Genomic DNA, 25,576 nt, shown 5'->3' with positions numbered 1-25,576 from the left:
CATGCTGCTGGCCTGCCTTGGTCTGCTTTAAAAGTCACCGATTTAGCCCAGTGTGCTAAACCAGCCTCTTGTATTTATATAGCACCTTTCACAAACTTAGGACCTACTTGCCACAACTCTTTACAGCTAAGTTAGCACTGCTACCTCACAACACCAGGGCCCCGGGTTCGATTCCAACTGTGAGTCTGTGTGGAGTTTGCACGTTCTCCCAGTGTCTGCGTGGGCTTCCTCCCAGTCCAAAGATGCTGGTTAGGTGGATTGGCCATGCTAAACAGCCCGTTAATGTCCAAAGATGTGCAAGTTGGGTGTGGGGTTACGGGAATAGGATGGAGGAATGGGCCTACGTGCATTCCCTTTTCGGAGATCTGGTGCTGGCTCGATGGGCCAGATAGCCTCCTTCTGCACTGTAGGGATTCTATAGTTTTATTCTTTGGTTCCAAGGAAGTACTAAATGTGGCAGCTAATTTGCATACAGCAAGGCCCCACAAACAATAAAATGATAATTGTGTATTAATCATGTTGGCTGAGGGCTAAATATTCCTGCCCTGCTGTTCTTCGAAATAGTGTCATAGCCTCCGCGTGTAAGAGACTTGCTAAAAGCCTCAAGTTGCTTTAATATCAACCCTAAACTAGTGTCAGCACTGAAGGCTCCTCCTGTCTTACAGCCAGTGAAAATTCAGACTGCCCGCTTCAAACAGCCAGTATTAGCAAATATGTTACGTTTTTACTGATGCTGCTTTACTGCGCGCAAGCTCTTCAGGCCAAGAACTAAAATTGCAAGTGCCCTTCCAGACAGCAGTAGAATGAATTGTTACCTTGTTCTTTTGTACGAATATGACTGCGACATTCATGATGATTTTACTTCCATTAAATTCTTTTCTTTATGAGGCACTCTGCTACTTCTAGTTTCAATATAGAAATGAGTTGGTCTGCACAGGTCAATGGGTACAGGAAGATGACAGCAAAATCAAACTGGCATAAAATGGACCACTGTTTAAAAATGGCAATAACCTGCCTCTTCAGAACGAACGTATTAAATGTTCTTTCCTTTAATATTAGTTTAAAAGACCTGGAACTTGATTTCTCAAATTGGAAAGGTCTGGAAACCCGACAGCTATGGTTTACAATATAAAGTGTGCACACAAGTTCTGAGACAAGACATCAGTAACAAGGATATCCTGCCTGTTTTGTGTATCTACAGTGTATTAGAGTGAAGGTACCACAGTGATTTAAATATTACTTTATTTGAGCCTTAATGTTTCAACTCTGGATCGGGAGCATCCAAAAGGAATTAATTTTGCAATCAACTACAAATTCTCGAAGCTTTTTCTTAAAAAAAGTTTAAAAAATCTTGTCTGTTAATATTAGCTGAATAAAAAAAAAAAAGAAATCTTATTTACAACAAATTTCTCACAAGATAGGGTTGGGATCAAGGTGACTTGCAGCCTATTAGATTACTTCCTTTTAGAATATCAATCACGTCATGACACTACCGTCCATTGGGTTTGCTTCAACCTATCCTAGCTGTTGATCATCCCAACATAAAGAAATATATTCCGGCATCTGCTGCCAACCTGCCTCTTTAACCCGGAACCTCTGCCCTTGTGCCCCACTAACCAGATTTAGCCCGCTTTCCAATTGAACTCTCTATACAAGGTTTCCCTCTGGCACATCGAAAGATTAACTTTTGACAGATGTAGCACCACTAACTGAATTTAACAAAGTAACAAACTAAAACTCAAGCAGCGGGAACAGTCAATCTGGGATACAGTTCACAAATATTAAGCACGTTTAACTGGTATATGGGGACTTCGTTTGAGTTTAACACTAGCGATGAATCTGCTCTTTGCACATTCCCTTATGATTCCATTTGTCCACCCCATTTCCCAAATGAACCAACAAGATTGGTGGCATTTACATGACATCTAAAAAGAAAGCTCCGGAATGTATGGAAACAAGAATTTGAAGTGATGGATAACATCACATATAGTAAGGTGACAGCAGTAGCTAGCGTGGTGCCCATGCAGAAAATGTTTCTGTGCAGACAATGAGTTAGAAACAAATAAAGGACACCTACTGATGAAGCATTTATGTCTATTATCGGGATCATTTATCTATGCTTTGTACACTGGGCAGTGTATTCCCCGCCATACTATAAATCTACAATAATCTGCGCCCTGCCCATTCAAATTAAGACAGTGCACTGGGATTAAATTCAATTTACAATCTGCAATCTTCCTATATTGTATAGCATTAGAATTTTCCTTATGATTTGACGCTTTTCTCCATACTGGATTAAATCGGTCAGTGAGCTGGGTCTAACAGAGCGGTGCATTGGGCGCTGTCATTGCTCTTCTAACCCAGTACAGGTAATGAGATTAGGTGCAGACAAGAAAGTTCACAATAAGAGTATTGGCTTCTAGGAGTCAAGCCCTCTGCCATTCCCGATTAAACATCACGTCGACTTCTGCCGATAGTGAAGTGTCAGGTCCCCTCCACTCTTCCAGATGAAATGTTTCACTGTCCGCAGGTCCATGTTGGGATCGAGCACCTGTAGATTTTAAGGTCGGAAGGTGTTGAGGATCAAAATATATGACGATGTTATCATGCAATGAGGATCACCAAATAAATCTCAAACACAGAACAGGGTAGGGCGATCAACGTGGGTGGAATCAACTGGGTTTCAGCCATTCATTGTATGTTTGCAACCTCTTACGAGGAAATAATAGTACAGATTTTATGTAGCGCCTTCACCAAAGAAACTACTCAAAGCACTTCACACGCTACGTCTTTACCTGTCGAGAGTAATTTAAGTAAATCGGCTGGTAAATATTCTGTGCCAACATCTCATCAACAGGTTGATCAGTTATTCTGCCTTTGTCGGCGATAGAGAAGTGGCTAAAATTCCACGAAGAATTGGTCCTGGGTATTTTTAATTTCCATCTGATCCACAAAAGCAGGTCAGATGGGAGTCCACAACCACAGGACAGCATCTTTGACAAAGTTGCACTCACTCTGATGGAGCTATTGGCTCAGGGATCATTACTGGCCAGGGCACCGGGACGCTGCTCTCTTTTTTCGAATAGTGCTACCCAGCCAAGAGGATTTTGGGTCGGGGAGGCAGACTGGGTAGCACAGTGGTTAGCACTGCTGCCAACAGTGCCAGGGCCCTTGGTTCGATTCCGACCTTGGGCAACTGTGTAGAGTTTGCACTTTCTCCCCGTGTCTGCATGGGTTTCCTTCCAGTCCAAATATATGCAGGTTAGGTGGATTGGCCATGCTAAATTGCCCCTTAGTTTCCAAAGGTTAGGTGGGCTTATGGGGAATGGGCCTAGGTTAAAGTGCTCTTTCGGGAGGAGATCGAGGAGGGGCTGTGGGCAGATGCCCTGAGCAGGGTAAACTCGTCGTCCTCGTGTGCCAGGCTAAGCCTGATTCAGTTTAAGGTATTACACAGGGCGCATATGACTGGAGCACGGCTCAGTAAATTTTTTGGGGAGGAGGATAGGTGTGCGAGGTGCTCGAGAAGCCCAGCGAATCATACCCATATGTTTTGGTCATGCCCGACACTACAGGGGTTTTGGATGGGGGTGACAAAAGGTGCTTTCAAAAGTAGTAGGGGTCCGGGTCGAACCAAGCTGGGGGTTGGCTATATTTGGGGTTGCACAAGAGCCGGGAGTGCAGGAGGCGAGAGAGGCCGATGTTTTGGCCTTTGCGTCCCTAGTAGCCCGGCGCAGGATATTGCTAATGTGGAAAGAAGCCAAGCCCCCGGGGGTGGAGACCTGGATAAATGACATGGCGGGGTTTATAAAGCTAGAGCGGATTAAGTTCGTCCTAAGGGGGTCGGCTCAAGGGTTCACCAGGCGGTGGCAACCGTTCGTCGAATACCTCGCAGAAAGATAGATGGAATGGAAAAAAGAAGGCAGCAGCAGCCCAGGATCGGGGGGGGGGGGGGGGGGGGAGGAGGAACCAGAAGGACTCTCAGGGTTGTTAATATATACTGTATAATATGTATAAGTCGTTGCTACAGATAATTATATATTGGACTGTTAAATTATATTTTTGGAGAGTGTTACTTGTGATAAGGCAGTTGCCAATTAGGGTTAGTTTTCATTTTTGTTATTTATTATTGATTCATTCATTTTTTGTTTATAAAATAGGTCATTGTTATTTGTGTTGTTATAATATTGTGTAAAGGATGCACAATGTACTGTGTTGGTTGACCAAAAATTTTCAATAAAATATTTACAAAAAAAAAAGTGCTCTTTCGGAGGGTCAGTGCAGACTTGATGGGCTGAATGGCCCCCTTCTGCACCATAGAGATTCTATGATTCTCAGAGACTTCGATTGTACATCTCATTAAAGAAAGCTAGTACCTGAAGCAGTGCAGCACTCCCTCTCTGCTGCAGTGTAGGGTCAGCTTACATTTTGGAGTGGTTCACGGTCACAAAATCTCCTGACTCCTAGGAGTTACTATTGAGCTGATACTGTATAACACTATAACTATTGGTTTGTCTGAGATTAACGGAGAACAGATTAGCGGTCAAACCAACCTGATCTTGACAAAGTAATTCAATCTTCTCCTCTGCCAGAACCGCAATGTCTTCTTCTTTGTCCTGCTCTCCAGGTTTCTCATTGTTTGAAGAGCTGGTTGTTTGCGATTCGTTGTCTAGGTTGATGATCTTCTCGTAAACATGCTCCATCACCTTTCGAACCTGCAGCATGTCACTGGCTGATAAACGATCTCTGGAAAATGGTTAAGAATTGGTAACCGGTAAGTTGAATTGCAATACGAGTCTTTGAATGCTGTTGGGGGAGGGGAAGCGATTAATGTATTAAATCAAATAAAGTCACAAAAAAGGTCTTGGGTGCTAGATATCAAACAGAAAAAAAAGCAAAACACTTAAATTCACAGATCAGTTTCCCCCCAAAAAGTTTATATTTTAGATAGCACTTTCCACAGCTTCAGGACCTTGCAAAGCACTTCGCACAGCCAATGAAACACATTTGAAGTGTAGACATGTTGTAACGTGGCAGATAATTTTCAATCAGCACACTCCCAATGTAATAATCATTATCAGCGTCACAAGTAGGCTTGCATTAACACTGCAATGAGGTTACTGTGAAGATTATGCTGCAACTGTATAAGGCATTAGTGAGGCCACACCTGGAGTATGGTGTTCAGTCTTGGTCTCCTTACCTGAGAAAGGACGTACTGGCGCTGGAGGGTGTGCAGAGGAGATTCACTAGGTTAATCCCAGAGTTCTGGGGGTTGGATTACGAGGAGAAGTCGAGTAGACTGGGACTGTACTCGGAATTTAGAAGAGTGCGGGGGCGGGGGGGGGGGGGGGGGGGGGGGGAGATCTTATAGAAACATATAAAATTATGAAGGGAATAGATAGGATAGATGCGGGCAGGTTGATTCCACTGGCGGGTGAAAGCAGAACTAGGGAGCATAGCCTCAAAATAAGGGGAAGTAGATTTAGGACTGAGTTTAGGAGGAACTTCTTCACCCAAAGAGTTGTGAATCTATGGAATTTCCTGCCCAGTTAAGCAGTTGAGGCTCCTTGATTAAATGGTTTCAAGATAAAAATAGATAGTTTTTTTGAAGAATAAAGGGTTATGGTGTTCGGGCGGGAAAGTGGAGCTGAGACCAATGATCTAATTGAACAGCGGAGCAGGCTCGAAGGGCCAAATGGCCTACTCCTAGTTCTTATGAAAATCCCCTAGTTGCCACACTCCAGCGCCTGTTCGGGTAGACAGAGGGAGAATTCAGAATGTCCAATTCACCTAACAAGCACATCTTTTGGGACTTGTGGGAGGAAACCGGAGCGCCCGGAGAAAACCCACGCAGACATGGGGAGAACGTGAAGACTCACATAGACAGTGACCCGAGCCGGGAATTGAACCGGGGGTCCTGGTGCTGTGAAGCAACAGTGCTAACCACTATGCTACCGTGCCACCCATCTGTTTTTGCGATATTGATTGAGGGACAAATATCCTGGGAGGATACCAGGGAAAACTCCCCGTTTCAAAATAGTGTCATGGGTCTTTCAAATCCACCCAAAAAAGAGAGCAGTTAGGACCTCAGTTTAATGTTGATACAAAAGATGGCACCCCTGACAGTGTAGCACTCACTCAGTGCATTGCATTAGACTGCCAGCTTAGAATTTTGTGCTCAAGTCTCTGGAGTGGGACTTAAACCCATAACCTTCTGCCTCAGAGGTAATATCGCTACCAACTGAGCCACAGCTAGAAGAAAAAATATTTACCCCCTACTCAAAACATTTCCCGAGCCTTTTGATCTCCAGATGCTGCGGGATCAGCCATCACTCCTGTATTGTGTCTTTATTTAATTATTTTATTCCCCCTAACTATCACATATATATCGCAAGTACTGTGGTGTCTTTAACAATCATAGGGTGGCATGCAGGCACAATGGAGCACTGCTGCCTCACAGTGCCAGAGACCCGGGTTAGATTCCGACCTCAAGTGACAGTCTGTGTGGAGTTTGCACTTTCTTCAAGTGTCTGCGTGAGTGGATTGGCTATGTTAAATCGCCCCGAGGTGGGGTTACGGGGATAGAATGAGGGATTGGACCTAGGTAGGGTGCTCTTTCAGAGGGCTGGGGCAGATTTGATGCAGATTTCTTTTTTTAAAAAAAATTTAGAGTACCCAATTTTTTTTTTCCAATTTAAGGGGCAATTTAGTGTGGCCAATCCACCTACCCTGCACATCTTTTTGGGTTGTGGGGGTGAGATCCATGCAGACACGGGGAAGATGTGAAAACTCCACACGGACAGTGACCAGAGGCCGTCAGTGACCATAGTCACCCAAGCCGGGAATCGAACCCGGGACCCTGGAGCTGTGAAGCAACTGTGCTAACCACTGTGCTACCGTGCTGCCCACCGTCCTGTGCGCCGTGAGGCAGCAGTGTTAACCACTGCACCACCATGCCACCTGATTCTGTGATTTTTAACATCAAACGAGATACAGAATGATAGTTATTTACAGAATATTTACTTTTCGCAGTGACTCTCATTTACAGTGCATAGCAGGTACAGAAGATAAATGAGGCCTTGCACTGTGGCCCACATTGAGAGAACAAACTAAGGCTGAGATGCCACGCCGCTGTAGACAAATACGGATTCAAATTGGCCAAAGGTTTCTATATCAAATCAGGATTATTAGAGGCTTTCAGATTAAACTGATCAGTTTGCAAATCTCAAACCACAGCATTGGTTCAGGAATTCAAATAAAAAACAGACACAAACACGATTGTATTTATAAACTGCTCCTTCTCATTGAAACTTGGCAAAAGCACTGGCTGTATTTTGAGAGCTCAGCACAAAGAACCCAATTATTGAGAACATTTTGTTCTTGGGATCAGTGTTAAAGTTACACGAGAAATAGTGCAATACAGGAGTGAGCCGCCGGATTCAGAATTTGCAGATTCAGTGCACCCTGAACATTTGCAAATACATCAGAGTTAAAATATTCACTGGCCGTTATGGGCCTTATGGATAATATGGATTTAACTTATAGGTGATTGACTCTTAATTTCCTCAGACATGCCCCAGCAAGTCACTCAAGTTATAAAACAGCTGGCAGTTCAAAGAAAGCCCAGCACTGCCTTCTTGGGGCAACCAAGATTGGGCAATAAATATGATCTTGACTCAATGACCACATTCACAGGGGCAACATATTTGAAAATTAATTTGCTCTCGGGTGAACCTGGAAAATGAAGAATCCTCAGATTGGCTTTGGGAATGTGAAAGGTATTAGCCCAGCTCGTGATAGGTTTAAAAGATTTGATGGGTATCTGCTTGGGAAAGAAGGGTTATGAGAAAAAGTGAGTAAATTAGACGAAAACAAAGTGGCAGGTACTCAAAGTGGAACGGCCTGTCCCCGGCTTCGACACTCTTTTTGGCAGGCTCGCAAAGGTTTCTTGAAAACAAAAGCTGACTTCAATAGCGTATGCTGAAGTAGTCGAAACTGAACCAGCACAATTGGATACTAATTAGGGGGCAGCATCAAATAGAGATAGAAGGTCGGTATTGCTGATTGTGCTGTTCCTCCTTCTGCAGTAGCAGCTTGCCTCTACTGGACCGACCAGCAGAGAACGGGGACGTCCATCTTCCAACACTGCTCTATGCAATGGGCTACTGAATTGGTCTTCAGACACATTTTTAAGCATACAGCCGAATTACATCCAGATATTTAATAGGATTAATAAGCTTTTTCTTTCCTCTTGTAACAGACAGTGTCTTTGTTTATAAACCCTTTTCCATTAAAATCCTCAGCCATAATTCTCCATGTAGTTAAGACTGTTAAGAGATATTAATAGCGCTGCCCAATTATATTCTTAAAACACAGCTCATGAAGAATGTTGGTGCCCCTCAGAACAGTAAATGGAGCAGGTAAATGGAGTTGAAATCAGCCATGATTGAATGGTGGAGTGGACTCGATGGGCCGAATGGCCTTACTTCCACTCTTATGGTCTTATGGTAGATCAAAGGGGATTAGTGATGGTGAATCGTGCCAATTAGAGAATGACCATACACATCTTTGGAATGGAGTATGCCTGATGGCCTACTCCTCTCTCCGGACAATCTTTTCTAACTAAGGATCCCCTAAGGCTTCAGAATGCTGGTTGCCAGGTTTATTTTTGCCTGAACTGTCCTTTGGTTAGCAGCACAGAGTAGAGTAGCAGCACCAGAACACAACGCACATTAAACATGTTAAAAAGGAAAAACTTTCAGTTAATGCTGACTGACGATTAATCTTTTGTAAACAGATTTCCCCAACCACTCATTATAATCACAATAAACACTGAAAGACTAAACAAAGTAGGGTCAAGTTCAGCATGTCTTTATACAACACCAGATTTTCAATCACTACAGAATCACTTTACAAAATTCACCCCTATGATCATTTAAGTGCAATATTTGATGTACAAACTCAACAGCTTTAAACCTTCACTTGCACATTCCCTCTGAACTAATTGAGGCCCAAAACATAAAAGATCCAAAAGTGAAGAAAAAGACACAATTGTTCTCAGCTTTAAAGCAACACAAATTCTCAACTGAGGTAAAATGAACCCGTAACAACCTCCCCGAACAGACGCCGGAATGTGGCGACTAGGGGCTTTTCACAGTAACTTCATTTGAAGCCAACTTGTGACAATAAGCGATTTTCATTTTCATTTCATTTCAAATGTATATTGTTCCAAAGAGCTCTCAAATCGTGCCTACTTACTTCTTAAGTGTCTTTGCTCCTGAAGAAGAATGAGGCTGCAGGTAGAATGGGATCTTGTTGAATTTGGGCATGTTTTTCTACAAAAGAGTGTAAAAACATTAGGGGGGCACAGAAAGTTCCAGTTATCACAACGACAAAGAAATGTCCAGCAAGAAACTCAAAGGGAAAGTCAAAGTTAAGACACCTTATGGGATTTTTCTATTGAGTCGAGGTGTGTTTACAAAATGTAGGTGTGAGAGATTCTCATTCAAAATTCAGCCACAGTCAGGTTTCCCATCATATTATCTTGGCTTCTGAATCATTCAGTTTTTAAAATGGTAAATGAAAGCAAGGCACCATTGCAGGAAATGTTTTTTTTTAAGTAAAAAATTCAAAGGGGGGGGGAATGTGCAAGTTAAAAGTAGTTGCATTAAGGTGAAATGCCGGCTTTCTAATCACAGGCAAAATGTTATTGCTTTTGAGAGGGAACACAGGCGAGGAATTAAGATGACGCTAGGTACCAGAGACACAAGGAACTAGGAAAGTTTAATTTAAAGTTAAATTTTAATCAAGTTTAATCTTCTTGTTAAAGGCAAGGTAACGCAATTGAAGCCTGACATGAAGAATGTTGATCTTGGCAACTGGTTCACTATGGTGAAAGATTTAACTATCATGGCAACAACTGCTGGCACATTAATTTGAAAAGATACAATTTAGAAGCCAAAAATGACAGGGAGTACTCTCCTGCCCCATGTGCCAGGTAGGCGATTTATTGAACTGTACATACCAAGCTGATCCCAGTCCAAGATAAACTTGTGGAGCTCAGCTTAAGCAATCGCTGCAAAAACACAATTTGCTTCAATACCCATTTGGAAGAAAGGATGGGAGGAAACTGGAGTATCGCCAGTTATGATCGTCATCCAATAATGTCTCCCAGAATACACTTGAACATCGTCAAGGGCAGGATTCAATGGGCTAGGTGCTCCACGCTCAAAAGCATGAAGAACTAGCTAAGGCACCAAGGCAACGTCTCCAAGGACCAAGTGATCTTGCAAAAAGCCTCAACTCCAATGGAAGTCTCTGCACGATCCTGAAAATCTGTGCATTTCAATTGGACGCAAAATATATTTCATTTGGAAATTTGGAATAAATCACTTAATTGCTCGCTGTTAATTTAATAACTAATAAATTCAGTATAGTGCTCCTCTAATTCTTCTTGCATTTTGCCAATTATAATTACTCCACTATCGGTGACCATGCCTTTAGTTGCCTCAATGGCAAACTGCGGAATACTCGGCCTACACCTCGTTGCTTTATCTCACTTTCCTCCTCCAAAACACTTAAAACCTACTCTGACCAAGTTTTGATCACCTGACCATGTGGCACATATATACTTAATTTTTAATGCTCCTGTGAAGTGTCTTGGGGAATTTCATTATAAATACATGCAGTTGTATAGTAGTGGTGCAACTGGTTTTGAACATCAAACGAATATGCAGCATTTAAAGATCCGGGATGTTAGGAGCACATCTGTGCTGGTGAGAGGACTGAGTCAGATAGTGACTTACATCCACAGTGATGTCGATAACCCACTGAGGCACAGTTTCATTCAGAAGCATGGATTCGGTTTCACCTCCTGCATCTCGACACAAAAGCCTGCAAAGAATTTAATAAAGTTGTACTATCATTGCTTAATGAATTAGGAATAGACACAAGGGGAAAACATACATGTGTTGACGACAGCTTTGAAAAACTGAATATTCATGAACCTGGGCAACAAGAAACAAAATGGTTCTGTTAACTGAATTGAATCTATCGTGCAAACCAAGATTAGTTTCGTCCTTTCCATTTTCAACGCCAGAATTAATGTTTAATTTCTCCTCGGCTTGGTTGGCAATTGTAATGTAACAGGAGCAGGCATTGGTCTAGGCTGATTAGTTAACATTCTCCCAAGGACATGCACTGAAACCTACATGTAGTCTATACTGCTACTGGCCACAGCAATATTGGAAGATATGGTATTAGAAAATACCTGAAGAGAGTGCGACCACCAGCCTCACCAAATATGACTGGAGTGTGTGGCGGCACCTGGAAATATCCATTGCCTTTCTGTATCCGATTCTCTTGTTCGCCATTAACTGAAATTAAAAAAATATCTTCAATTTTCTTAAATAGAATATACTTTTTAAGTTGGCTATTTGGTTTACATAGATCTATCACAGTTTTTAAAAAGTCACAATTTGGCAGAGATGATTCAACAGCCTAAACAAATTCTTCCATCTCTGCTGCTAAAAAATAAGCGATATAGGAACAGAACTGCAGCACAGAAACAGTCCATTTGATCCAACTTGTCTTAGTCAGTATTAATGTTCCAGGTGAACCCCCTTCCAACATTCCCAGCTATTCCTTTCTCCCTCATGTGCTTATCTAGCTTGTCCTTAACTGCATCCATGCTATTCACCTCAACTACTCCGCATGGTAGAAAGGGGCACTCTGTGGGTGTGGGTAAAGTAGTTTCTTCCGAATTCGACATTTGATGTACAACTGGCTACTTTTACATCTCTGCTGTCTAACTTTGCATTTTACAACTGCTCTTATTGCATTTTAGTCATACCAGCCTTTCAAACTCAAAGACAATCAAACAGTCCACATTAGAACATCCACTCAACCAAGCTAGCAGACAAGAGTTAATATCTGCGAAATAATGACACACGCGCAGGAATGTAATTAAGTTTTCACACAGAGGAAGAGAAAGAGGCCTTTCAGCCCCTGGAGTCTGTTCCACTATTCAGTTAGATCATGGATGATCTGTAGCCCCATCGCTCTGGCAGCTATTGATTTTTGTGTGAACTTAGGCGATTGAAAATTCCACTGCTCTTTGTTTTAAAATCTCTACACAGAACCATAATAATGTGGATAGCAACCACAACATCTTATTAAACAGGATTTTCTCAACTCCCTCATCTTCCTGGTAGTGTCTACTATCGGCATCCATTGTATTTCATGTTGCTGTTTGAGCCATGTATACTTTTTCAGCTTTGAAAAATTAGTGCCGAGATTCACTAATCCCACCAACATCACCTACTAACAGCATTTAATGAGAACAATCAAGTTGAATGTATAGCATTGCCAGAAAGAAACAATTTATTCTCAATCAGTGCTAAAACACTCAATCAATTACTGCATTCAGGCAGAACTCAAACCTATACAAAAGAGCAAACTTTAACATAACATAACCATTTCTCTTCACAAGGCTGTTGTCGGAAATTGTAGAGCATCCCAAGGAAATAATCACTGGCAGAAATAACTTAATGCTAGACAAATAGCGCATTCGTTGACCAATTGGAGAAAATAAACTTCCGCAATAGGGACACAAAAGTAAGGGACTGGCTTCTTTTTGTCCAGTTAGTTTTTCTGTGCTTCTATTTTTGAATGAAGAGTCAAGTATCAGCTCATCTGTTACATTTACTTAACTCTTTTCAAAGTCTTGCTTCAGCTCACAATTCAACCATGTCTTCTGTCCCCTCCCTTGATCTCTGCTCTCCCTATTGCCCCCACTGCACAATCTTCTCTTCCTCCTTGATGCAAAACATGTTAAGATGTCTTCTTGCATGTGAGATGCACTGTGTGAAATAAGTTAATATTTAATACCGTAAAATCTTGTACTCTATCCCTGTTTACTGTGTTATAGTCTCATTTATTTGAACTGCATAAATGCAAGTTATTTCTTCCGAACCTGCACTAATCTGCTTCTGATTGTAATATTATCTTTTAACTCAGGTTTCCAATTTTTTTGTGTTTGCTGCAGCCAGAAGAGTTTGATAAAAAAAGAAGTCTCTGTGAGAGTTTGGCTGGGAAAGGCAGCTCAAATTATAAAGGAGGAAGCTGGGCTGAAATTCCACCACAGACAACAACTGATGGGATTCTTGTTGTTTGGCAGCACTCCCTTTATTGCGCATTTTTATTTTAGAGTGTGACAAAACATTTTAAATGAAAACTGGATATGCTCGCCATATAATGGCCAAATCAGGATTCCTGGACAAGCAATGTATTATATCAATGGCCAATAGGCCATCAGTTTCCCTGGTGTATCGAGTTGTCAATATGACCACTGGGAGGTTGCCAAAATGTACTTCTGCTCAGAGGGCATCTGAGAGTCAACCACGTTGCTGTGGATCTGGCGTCACATGGAGCCAGATTTCCTTCCCTAAAGGACATTAGTGAATCGGATGGATTTTTACGACAATCAACAATGATTTCATGGTCATTAGACTTTTCATTCCAGATTTTTTTTAAATTAAAATTTCACCATCTATTATGGTGGGATTTAAACCTGGATCCCCAGATCTCGTCTTGGATCTCTGGATTGCTAGTCCAGTGACAATACCACTATGCCACTGCCTCCCCAAAGGCAATGCCATTGAGTGTTACGGGGAGGTAGATCCTCTCTTGTTGGAGATGGTAATTGTTGGGCACTTGGTGTGCATCTTACTTGCCACTTATCAGCCTAAGCCTGAGTATTAAGTCTTGCTGCATATGTGCATAGGCTGCTTCAGTATCTGAGTCATCACAAATGGTGCTGAACATTGCGCAATCATCAGCGTGCGCCACCACCTGCGTGCGCCACCACCCGCGTGCGCCACCACCCGCGTGCGCCACCATCCGCGTGCGCCAACTTCAATTTTTGAAGTAATTCTACACTCATTAATTTGCTCTTAAGACTATTTCTGATGCGAAATACTGACCCATATTCATTTCATTTTCCTCTTCATCCATCGGAATGATGTGTGTTCTTGGCCAATACTCCAACAAAGCCTGCAGCAACAGTCCTCCAAGGTTAACTGCAACATGGAAGCAATCAATTTAATCAAAACTAAAATCGCAAATAAAAAGATCCACCTGACTGCTTTGAAGACCAAGAATAAGTTGGATATTTAAAATCATAATCAGAATTCAGAAATGTACAAGACCAAAAGAGACCTTTCTTTTAAAAAAAAAATTTAGCGTGCCCAATTCATTTTTTCCAATAAAGGGGCAATTTAGCGTGGCCTATCCACCTACCCTGCACATCTTTGGGTTGTGGGGGCAGAACCCACACAAACACGGAGAGAATGTGCAAACTCCACACAGACAGTGATCCAGAGGCGGGCAAACCTGGGACCTCGGCGCCGTGAGGCAGCAGTGCTAACCACTCCATCACTGTGCTGCCCTCGAAAGAGACCTTTCTGATCTCCAAGACATTGACAATTTTCATAATATTTTGGACACATACTTTTCCCGTGCATAAATGATGGAAAGAATTGAAAGCGGAAGTAGACTATTCCACCCCTCAAACCAATTCAGCCATTCAATTCGATATGACCCATGTCTCAGAACTCAATTGACCCAACAGGGTGTATCCATACACCTCAATACCCTTACCCAAAGAACCCCACGATCCCACATCTTGAAAATTTCAACTGCCCTGCACAGCAGGCATGCATAGCCTTTTGGGAGAGTGCGTCCCAGATTTCCACTCCCATTGAAGTGAAACGGGGCTTAGGATTTTTCTTCTATATGCACAAGCTTTCGGTTACCTCGTAAAATCCCTTCAGCATTTCAACAGACAACTGTCTGAACAAGGAAATATTATTTATGCAAACATTTCAAATGCAACTCTTTCAGATCGGGGATAATTCTGTGGAATTTGCACTGTACTTCTTCCAAAACCAATATATTGTCCTTGAGGTCTGGCATCGAAGAGTTGGGGTCCTATCAAGGCTTTGAACAACTGAAACATCAGTTCGTCACTTTTGTATTCCTACCCTCTTGCAAGAAAGGACATTTTGAATTAGCCTTTTTGATTACTTTTTGGTCATGAGCATTAGCTTTCGTGATTGGTGACCAGGGACACTCAAATCTCTTTACTCCCTCATACTTTCTAGCCTCTCACTATTAAGAAGATATTTTAATTGGTCTTTCTCAGATCCAAAGCAGATGACTACACAAATGCCCATATGTTGAATTTTACCTGGTGTAGTTTTGCCCATTCATTTAGATTGCCTGTGCCCCCTTATAACTTATCTGTCTAATTTAATGTTATTTGCGCTTGGATGCACTATTCCCTGTTCCTTCATACGTGAAGATTCACTTGCATTCCAATTAATTCCCAGAGATTGACTTGACTGGATGCCAAATGCCCGCACACATCTAGCAATCCAGTTTCCTGGGTGACACACGATTGCCATGATTATTTTCTTTATTACAACATTAAGCTTCGCAGTAAGAACTTGATCTTCAGATCATAAGAGCAACCAATAAATCTCTGCTTTCCCCAGCAGGTCGGTCTGTGTGTGCCCTACAGTTCAATTATTTTCTCTTTTACTATGATTTAAAACTTTCCCAAAATTTAGAAGACGTTAAAATGAAATGCATCATCCAGCTCCCTCACGACACTTTGAAAACAAAGGCCCAACAACCACAGGGACAGCAGTACACAGTACATAGAATTGACAGCACAGGCCCTTCGGCCCAACTGGTCACTGCTTCACATGAACGTCCTCCCACCCAAAGAAAGTGTCATAGCTGCTGGGTAGTAAATACACCTATATCAATTTTTTGTCTGTCAAATATTTCTTCTTGGGATGTGAGCACCATTGGCAAGGCCATTCTTTATTGCTCAGCCCCAATGGCTTGGTGTTGCGTCATCTACAACTGACTGTCTTGGGGGGGGGGGGGTGCCATTTCAGAGAGCAGTTAGGTCAACCACATCCCTGTGGCTCTGGAATCTCAAGTGGGGCCAGATTGGCAGATTTCCTCCCCTGAAGAACATTGATGGGATAAAGACCAGATGGGTTTTTAACTATTGTTAGCTTCATCATTAAGAGACGAACACTGTATTCCAGAGTTTTATTATTTCACTGAAATTGAATTACTTCAGCTGAACATTGGGATTTGAATGCATGTCTCCAGAAAATCAGTCCAGACTTCTGTACTATAAGCTCAGTAGCAATGCCACTATGCGACTGGTATAATATGGCAATTTCCAATGGGGTGGTTTAAAAGTGGGAAAGATTTTGGTATTTCTTTTGCAGAAATTGGACAGGCTTGTGTTATCTTCAGCAAAGTTACATGCAAGTGAAATAAAAGCACGTTCCAAATGCATTTGCACAAAATCATTGCAGTTTCATTGCTCAAGGAGCCAGTTTGGCGTAGTTCCATATCACAGCTATTTACTTTAATCCTATTTCCATGCTCTTTTCTCATATCCCTCAATACATTTCTAATTCCCTTGTTAATAACTTGGCTTCAATAACGACTTGCGGTAATGCGAGCTGTCTTCTAAGCCCTTTGTGCGAACAACTCTCATCTTCATATCTGCTGTGTTTAAGCGAAGAGATTTTTTTAGAAGACATTTTAAAACTGCTCAGGTTCTAATTGCTATTTAATCTTTTGATGCCAATGTCCAGGGAACAAATAACAGCAGCAATTTGCAATCGAAACTTGGTTGCCTCAATATAAAGGAATGGCACAGGTATGGCATTGTTAGTTCTGTTACTGAACTAATAACCCAGAGAATCAGAGTTCAACCACTAAAGCAGTACGAGATTTGAATTCCACGAAATGCTTGCATTCTGCCAAAGGAATCAATTATTTTTCAAATAGACTGGCATTGTCGCTGAACTTCTGAACTTAAATCCAACAAAAGCAAATCAGATTTGCTTCACTCTTCAGTATTAGACCACTTATAGCTAATGCTGCTATTATACTGCCAACTTGTTGTTAATGTGAGAGTTTTAAAAAAAAGTTACCATGAACCTGGCCGATTGTCAATAAAACTCACTGGTTTTCTAATGTCCTTTACGTCAGGAATGAAACTTTAAAAAAATATATATATTTTTATTCTCCTTTTTCACATTTTCTCCCAGATTTACACCCACCAACAATAAACAATAATCAGTAACGATTATGTCAATCCCCATATCAATAACAATGATCCCTCCCATCCTCCCATCAAACCCCAAGCATTGCCTCGCATGTTCACATAAAGAAATGACAAAAAGGAATCAGGAATCACCCATAGTCACCATTAACATACACAGTGCCCCTCCCCCAACCACCCCCACCAACTAATGTTCGATGTTATCCAGTTCTTGAAAGTGCATAATGAATAATGCCCATGAATTGTAGAGCCCCTCCATCCTTCCCCTCAGTTCAAACTTAACCTTCTCAAGAGTCATGAATTCCAAAAGGTCCCCCCCCCCCACGCCAGGGCACAGGGTGGAGAGGTTGCTCTCCATCCCATCAGGATCCGCCTTCGGGTGATCAACGAGGCGAAGGCTACAATATCTGCCTCCACACCCGTTTCCAACCCTGGCTGGTCCGACACCCCGAATATGGCCTCCCGAGGGCCCGGGTCCATTTTCACGTGCACCACTTTAGAGATTACCCTAAAAACCTCCTTCCAGTAATCCTCCAGCTTTGGACAGGACCAAAACATATGAACGTGATTTGTGGCCCCCCCCACACCCGCCACGTTCACACACATCTTCTACCCCTTCAAAGAATCGGCTCATCGTCACCCTCGTGAGGTGTGCTCTATATACCACCTTCAGCTGTATCAGCCCCAACCTCGCGCCTGAGGTGGACGTGTTCATTCTCCGGAGCACCTCACACCAGAACCCCTCCCCCATACCCTCTCCCAACTCTTCCTCCCACTTTGCTTTGATCCCTTCCAGTGGTGCCTTCTCCTTCTCCTAGGGGCTGGTGCTCACTGGGCTAAATCGCTGGCTTTTAAAGCAGACCAAGGCAGGCCAGCAGCACGGTTCAATTCCCGTACCAGACTCCCCGAACAGGCGCCGGAATGTGGTGACTAGGGGCTTTTCACAGTAACTTCATTGAAGCCTACTCGTGACAATACGCGATTTTCATTTTGTTTTCATTTTCTTCCAAAATAGCTCCGTAAACTGCCGACACTACCCCCTTCTCCAGTCCCCTTGTCGTCATCACCTCCGCCAGCATGGTAGAGGCCGGCTCCTCCGGGAAGCTCTGTATCTCCTTTCTGGCAAAATCCCAAACCTGCATGTATCAAAACATTTCCCCCTGCTCCAGCCAATACTTCGCTCCCAGCTCCTTCAATCCTGCAAACCGACCCCCAAGAAACAAACCTTTTAGTGTCTTAATCCCCTTCTCCTCCCAAATCTGTGGTTCCCCCGAAATGGCATTTCCCTTGACCCTGCCCCCAACCCAAAGTGTTGGCGAAACTGTGTCCAAATTCTCAATGAAGCTATTATTACCGGACTCCCCGAGTATTTCCCCGGGGCCATCGGGAGCGGCGCTGTTGCTAGCGCCATCAATCCCGACCCCCTGCTCAAACTCTCCTCCATTCTGACCCACTGGGAATCAACCCCTCTGACCCACTCCTCACTTCTCCACAATCGCCGCCCAGTAATAATACATCAGGTTCGGAAGTCCCAAACCCCCTGCCTGCCTTCCCCTCATGTCAGAAATGAAACTTGTGGCTCTTACCCAGTCCGGCCTATATATGACTCTATACCAACTGCAGCATTTTTGCCCTCTGACATAACCCGGTAAAAGCATTCAGCTGCAACAAATTTCTATTAAGAAAAGCATTTCAAGTAGGTGACACGCCATCACCGTCTCAAGGCAACTAGGGATGAGCAATAAATGCCAGCCTTTACACACTCCGAGAATGAATATATATATTTTTTAAATCCCACCCGTTTCCCTGGCAGATTGACAGATCTTGCCTTCACCAGTTCATTAGGTTCCTGTAGCACGTTGCCAGCACAGAAAAGGAGAAAACTTTTAAAAATCTGATCTGTGGAAGCAGCCAAAGAAAAAAAAATTCTAGGTGATTAACTTCTTTGGTCAAACAATTAAAAACATTTGCTTTCTGCCAGAAGTATTAATTATTTTTCAAACACACTGCAGTGTCGGCGAACTTAACTTAGAGCCAGAGTTTTTACAGCAAGGAAAGAGGCCCTTTGGCCAATCGTGTCTGTGCCGTCCACCAAATACCTACTCTAATCCCATTTTCCAGCACTCGGTCTGTAGCCTTGTTTGCTAGGGCGTTTCAAGTGCTCATCTAAATACTTTTTAAATGTGAGGATTCCCACCCCTCCTATCCTTTCAGGCAGTGAGTCCCAGATTTCCACCACGCTCAGGTGAAAAAGTTTTTCCTCACATCCCCTCTAAACCTTCTGTCCTTTACCTTAAATCTGTGCCCCCTGGTCATTGATCCCTCTAAGGGGTAAAGTTTCTACCCTATCTATTTACCTCATAATTTTATACACCTCAATGAGGTCCTGCCTCAGCCTTCTCTGTTCTAAGGAAAACAACCCCAGCCTAACCAGCCTCTCCTCATAGCTGAAATGCTCCAGCCAGGCAACATCCTGGTGAATGTCCTCTGCACCCTCTAGTGCAATCTCTTCCTTGTGGCAACCAGAACTGCACACAGTACTCTTGCTGTGGTCTAACGAGTGTTTTGTACAGCTCCATCATAAGCTCTTTGCTCTTATATTCTATGCCTTGGCTAATAAAAGCAAGTATGTTGCGGAAAAGCCAATGAATACAAACATTGTGACTCTCCGATGAGGAACCGCACTCGGGTGGGTACAAACAACATAGCCCAAGAAGAAGTCAACCTGCTCGGGGACAAACAAAAAATGTGGCTACAAATCAAATTTCACAGTATTGCATTAAAAAAAAAAAATGTCTAATGTTAAAGAACAGGAATAGAGAAATCCAAACGGGAATGATTGTAAAACATTTCCTTTGCACCATTCTTACAACAAACTGCAACTTCCTTATTTTGCAGTGGCAATCTCAGTCTTTGCATGCTAATGTCACAGGCATATCTTGCTGGCAACAAAAGTACAATTGCTAATTTGGAATTTAATAGTGTTCTGTTTTTGTATATTTTCTTCAGGTTACTTGGAGGGAGTTCTCAAATTGACAGCACAGCTTTGAAACTTGTGCACAAGAGAACTGTGAGGTTGATTTAAGTGCTTCAGGGAGCTGGGGAATATGTAATTCAATCAGGTGGAAAGCTATCAAGCTAATGGTGTAGATTCTGGTGCAAATTTGTTGATTGCTTGAAGCCACGAATGTAAGCAGAGTTTCTTTGGCATTGGGTTGGCTCCAATACACCATGTCTGGCGATGATAAATGAGCCAAGTCGTGAATGGCAGATTAGATAATAATATGTAGAAACATCGTAATAATAATCGCTTATTGTCACAAATCGGCTTCAATGAAGTTACTGTGAAAAGTAACCACATTCCGGCACCTGTTCGAGGAGGCCGGTATGGGAATTGAACCCGCGCTGCTGGCATTGTTCTGCATTACAAGCCAGCTGTTTAGCCCACTGAGCTAAACCAGCCCCTCGGGGGGCTGGATTCTCCGCCCCGCCACATTTCAGCCTCGACCCGCCAGCGGAATTCTCCGTTACGCCGGCCGGTCAATGGGGTTTCCCATTGTGGGGCAGCCTCATGCCATCAGGAAACGCCCGGGCACTGGCAGAACAGAGAATCCCGCCCAGGAACATGGGTAGGCCATTCAACCCACTGATCTGCTGGTGCCATTCAACTGGACAATGGTTGATCTGCACCTCCTTCAATGGCTTCCTCAATCCATGTCTCTCGATATTCACACCTGATAAATTTCTATATGCCTTGGATATTTTGATTGGGGGCTTAAATCCCACACAACAGTGTGCATAAAAAAGTGATTTCACTCCTGAATGGCCTGACTAATTTTTAGAGATTATGTCCCCATGTTCTAGATTCCCTCACCATGGGCAATAGCTTTTCTCTACCTACTCTATCAAATCGTTAATATCTCAATTAGAGCACCACGCAGCCGTTCAAACTCCGGAAAATGCATCCCAAATTTGTAATATCAGTTTTCACCAATTAATCACCTGCTTCACTGAACTGTTTCATATAGCTTCATCCAAGTATTAGCAGACATACGGCAAAAAGCTAAGTTCCCAGGACAGATGCCTGGGGAATGCCACTTGTCAACATCCCAGAGTACATTCCTTTTATCCCAGGTCTTTGCCTCTACCATTCAACCAATTTTCAAACCTGGTCACTGGGTTAGCTCAAATTCTATGCACTCAAATATGGGATATACACCCAGGTCCCTCTGCTCCTACACCCCCTTCAAAATTGTAACCCTTATTTTATATTGTCTCCCCACATTCCTCCTACCAAAATGCATCACTTTACACTTTTCCGCATTGAACTTCATCGGTCACCTATCTGCCCACTGCACCAACTTGTCTATGTTCTTCTTTTTAAAAAAAAATGTTTTATTTAAAATTTTTGGCCAACCATCACAGTACATTGTGTATCCTTTACACAGTAATATAACAATATAAATAACAATGGCCAGTTTTATAAACAAGAAATAAATAATAGATAAACAAAAACAAAACTAAATGGCAACTGCCTTGTCCCAGATAAATATTCTCCAAAAATATGTTTTAACAGTCCAATATACAATTATCTATAACAACAACCGAAACATATATATTATAGTATACATATATACTTATATATTAACATCCCTGAGAATCCCTCTGGTTCCTCCCCCGCACCCCCCCCCCCCCACCCCCCTCCAGGCTGCTGCTGCTGTCTTCTTCTTTTCCATTCCCTCTATCTTTCTGTGAGGTATTCGACGAACGGTTGCCACCGCCTGGTGAACCCTTGAGCCGATCCCCTGAGGACGAACTTAATCCGTTCCAGCTTTATAAACCCTGCCATGTCATTTATCCAGGTCTCCACACCCGGGGGCTTGGCTTCCTTCCACATCAACAGTATCCTGCGCCGGGCTACTAGGGACGCAAAGGCCAAAACATCGGCCTCTCTCGCCTCCTGCACTCCCGGCTCTTCTGCAACCCCAAATATAGCCAACCCCCAGCTTGGTTCGACCTGGACCCCCACTACCTTCGAAAGCACCTTTGTCACCCCCACCCAAAACTCCTGTAGTGCCGGACATGACCAGAACATGTGGGTGTGATTCGCTGGGCTTTTCGAGCATCTCGCACACCTATCCTCTACTCCAAAAAATTTGCTAAGCCGTGTTCCAGTCATATGCGCCCTGTGTAACACCTTAAATTGTATCAGGCTTAGCCTGGCACACGAGGACGATGAGTTTACCCTACTTAGGGCATCAGCCCACAGCCCCTCCTCAATCTCCTCCCCCAGCTCTTCTTCCCATTTCCCTTTCAGCTCGTCTACCATAATCTCCCCCTCGTCTCTCATCTCCCTATATATGTCTGACACCTTACCGTCCCCCACCCATGTCTTTGAGATCACTCTGTCCTGCACCTCCTGCGTCAGGAGTTGCGGGAATTCCCTCACCTGTTGCCTCGTAAAAGCCCTCAGTTGCATATACCGGAATGCATTCCCTTGGGGCAACCCATATTTTTCGGTCCGCGCTCCCAGACTTGCAAACGTCCCATCTACAAACAGATCTCTCAATTGTGTTACTCCTGCTCTTTGCCATGTTCCAAATCCCCCATCCATTCTCCCCGGAGCAAACCTATGATTATTTCTTATCGGGGACCGCACCGAGGCTCCCGTCTTTCCCCTATGCCGTCTCCATTGCCCCCAAATTTTCAGAGTAGTCACCACCACCGGGCTTGTGGTGTATTTCTTCGGTGAGAACGGCAACGGCGCCGTCACCATGGCTTGTAGGCAAGTCCCCCTACAGGACGCCTTCTCCAATCTCTTCCACGCCGCTCCCTCCTCTTCTCCCATCCACTTACATACCATTGAGATGTTGGCGGCCCAGTAGTACTCACTCAGGTTCGGTAGCGCCAGCCCCCCCTATCCCTACTACGCTGCAAAAATCCCTTCCTCACTCTCGGGGTCTTCCCGGCCCACACAAAACTCATGATACTCTTCTCAATCCTTTTGAAAAAAGCCTTCGTGATCACCACCGGGAGGCACTGAAACACAGAGGAATCTCGGGAGGACCACCATTTTAACCGCTTGTACCCTCCCTGCCAGTGACAGGGATACCATGTCCCATCTCTTGAAGTCCTCCTCCATCTGGTCCACCAACCGAGTTAAGTTTAACCTATGCAATGTACCCCAATTCTTGGCTATCTGGATCCCCAAGTAGCGAAAGTCCCTTGTTACCTTCCTCAGCGGTAAGTCCTCTATTTCTCTGCTCTGCTCCCCTGGATGCACCACAAACAGCTCACTTTTCCCCATGTTCAGCTTATATCCTGAAAATTCTCCAAACTCCCCAAGTATCCGCATTATCTCTGGCATCCCCTCCACCGGGTCTGCCACATACACCAATAAATCGTCCGCGTAAAGAGATACCCGGTGTTCCTCTCCTCCCCTGAGTACTCCCCTCCACTTCCTGGAACCCCTCAATGCTATTGCCAGGGGCTCAATCGCCAGTGCAAACAATGGGGACAGAGGACATCCCTGCCTCGTCCCTCTATGGAGCCGAAAATACGCAGACCCCCGTCCATTCGTGACCACGCTCGCCATCGGGGCCCTATACAGCAGCTGTACCCATCTAATATACTCATCTCCAAAGCCAAATCTCCTCAACACCTCCCACAAATAATCCCACTCCACTCTATCAAATGCTTTCTCGGCATCCATCGCCACCACTATCTCCGCTTCCCCCTCTGGTGGGGGCATCATCATTACCCCTAGCAGCTTCCGTATATTCGTATTCAGCTGTCTCCCCTTCACAAACCCAGTTTGGTCCTCATGGACTACCCCCGGGACACAATCCTCTATCCTCATTGCCATTACCTTGGCCAGAATTTTAGCGTCTACATTTAGGAGGGAAATAGGTCTATAGGACCCGCATTGCAGCGGGTCTTTTTCCTTCTTTAGGAGAAGCGATATCGTTGCCTCTGACATAGTCGGGGGCAGCTGTCCCCTTTCCTTCGCCTCATTAAAGGTTCTCATCAGTATCGGGGCAAGCAAGTTCACATATTTCCTATAAAATTCAACTGGAAATCCATCTGGCCCCGGAGCCTTCCCCGCCTGCATACTCCTAATTCCTTTCACTACTTCCTCTATCTCGATCTGTGCTCCCAGTCCCACCCTCTCCTGCTCCTCCACCTTAGGAAATTCCAGCCGGTCCAGGAAGCACATCATTCTCTCCTTCCCATCCGGGGGCTGAGCTTCGTATAATCTTTTATAGAATGCCTTGAACACTCCATTCACTCTCTCCGCTCCCCGCTCTATCTCTCCTTCCTCATCCCTCACTCCCCCTATTTCCCTCGCTGCTCCCCTTTTCCTCAATTGATGGGCCAGCAACCTGCTCGCCTTCTCCCCATACTCATACTGTACACCCTGTGCCTTCCTCCACTGTGCTTCTGCAGTACCCGTTGTCAGCAAGTCAAATTCTACGTGTAACCTTTGCCTTTCCCTGTACAGTCCCTCCTCCGGTGCCTCCGCATATTGCCTGTCCACCCTCAGAAGTTTTTGCAGCAATCGCTCCCGTTCCCTACTCTCCTGCTTTCCTTTATGTGCCCTTATTGATATCAGCTCCCCTCTAACCACTGCCTTCAGCGCCTCCCAGACCACTCCCACCTGGACCTCCCCGTTATCATTGAGTTCCAAGTATTTTTCAATGCACCCCCTCACCCTTAGACACACCCCTTCATCTGCCATTAGTCCCATGTCCATTCTCCAGGGTGGACGCCCTTCTGTTTCCTCCCCTATCTCCAAGTCTACCCAATGTGGAGCGTGATCCGAAATGGCTATAGCCGTATACTCCGTCCCCCTCACCTTCGGGATCAACGCCCTTCCCAAGACAAAAAAGTCTATTCGCGAATAAACTTTGTGGACATAGGAGAAAAACGAAAACTCCTTACTCCTAGGTCTACTAAACCTCCACGGGTCTACTCCTCCCATCTGCTCCATAAAATCTTTAAGCACCTTGGCTGCAGCCGGCCTCCTTCCAGTCCTGGATCTCGACCTGTCCAGCCCTGGCTCCAGCACCGTATTAAAATCTCCCCCCATTACCAACTTTCCCACCTCTAGGTCCGGGATGCGTCCTAGCAAGCGCCTCATAAAATTGGCATCATCCCAGTTCGGGGCATATATGTTTACCAAGACCACCGCCTCCCCCTGTAATTTGCCACTCACCACCACATATCTGCCCCCGCTATCCGCCACTATGGTCTTTGCCTCAAACATAACCCGCTTCCCCACTAGTATAGCCACCCCCCTGTTTTTCGCATCTAGCCCCGAATGAAACACCTGCCCCACCCATCCTTTGCGTAGTCTAACCTGGTCTATAAGTTTCAAGTGCGTCTCTTGTAACATAACCACGTCTGCCTTAAGTTTCTTAA

The 25,576-nt window shown here is 44.1% G+C and overlaps 1 protein-coding gene across 1 annotated transcript in view; it reads right to left on the bottom strand.

Annotated features, from left to right (window-relative positions):
- Positions 1-1,225: 1,225 nt before the first annotated feature.
- The window catches only part of LOC140424761 (WD repeat-containing protein 48), a 163,934-nt gene continuing 139,583 nt past the window's right edge, over positions 1,226-25,576 (bottom strand). The window contains exons 14-19 of the mRNA XM_072508141.1: positions 13,980-14,075; positions 11,267-11,372; positions 10,803-10,890; positions 9,256-9,332; positions 4,551-4,743; positions 1,226-2,551 (exon numbers count right to left, since the gene is read on the bottom strand). Coding sequence (XP_072364242.1) covers positions 2,456-2,551; positions 4,551-4,743; positions 9,256-9,332; positions 10,803-10,890; positions 11,267-11,372; positions 13,980-14,075 — 656 coding nt within the window. The 3' untranslated portion in view covers positions 1,226-2,455. The remainder of the gene's footprint in view (positions 2,552-4,550; positions 4,744-9,255; positions 9,333-10,802; positions 10,891-11,266; positions 11,373-13,979; positions 14,076-25,576) is intronic.

This window comes from Scyliorhinus torazame, chromosome 6 (assembly GCF_047496885.1).
Source record: "Scyliorhinus torazame isolate Kashiwa2021f chromosome 6, sScyTor2.1, whole genome shotgun sequence".
NCBI classification, from domain to species: domain Eukaryota; kingdom Metazoa; phylum Chordata; class Chondrichthyes; order Carcharhiniformes; family Scyliorhinidae; genus Scyliorhinus; species Scyliorhinus torazame.
The sequence above is the reverse complement of the archived record's forward strand: the minus strand, read 5'-3'. Positions and strand labels throughout refer to the sequence as shown.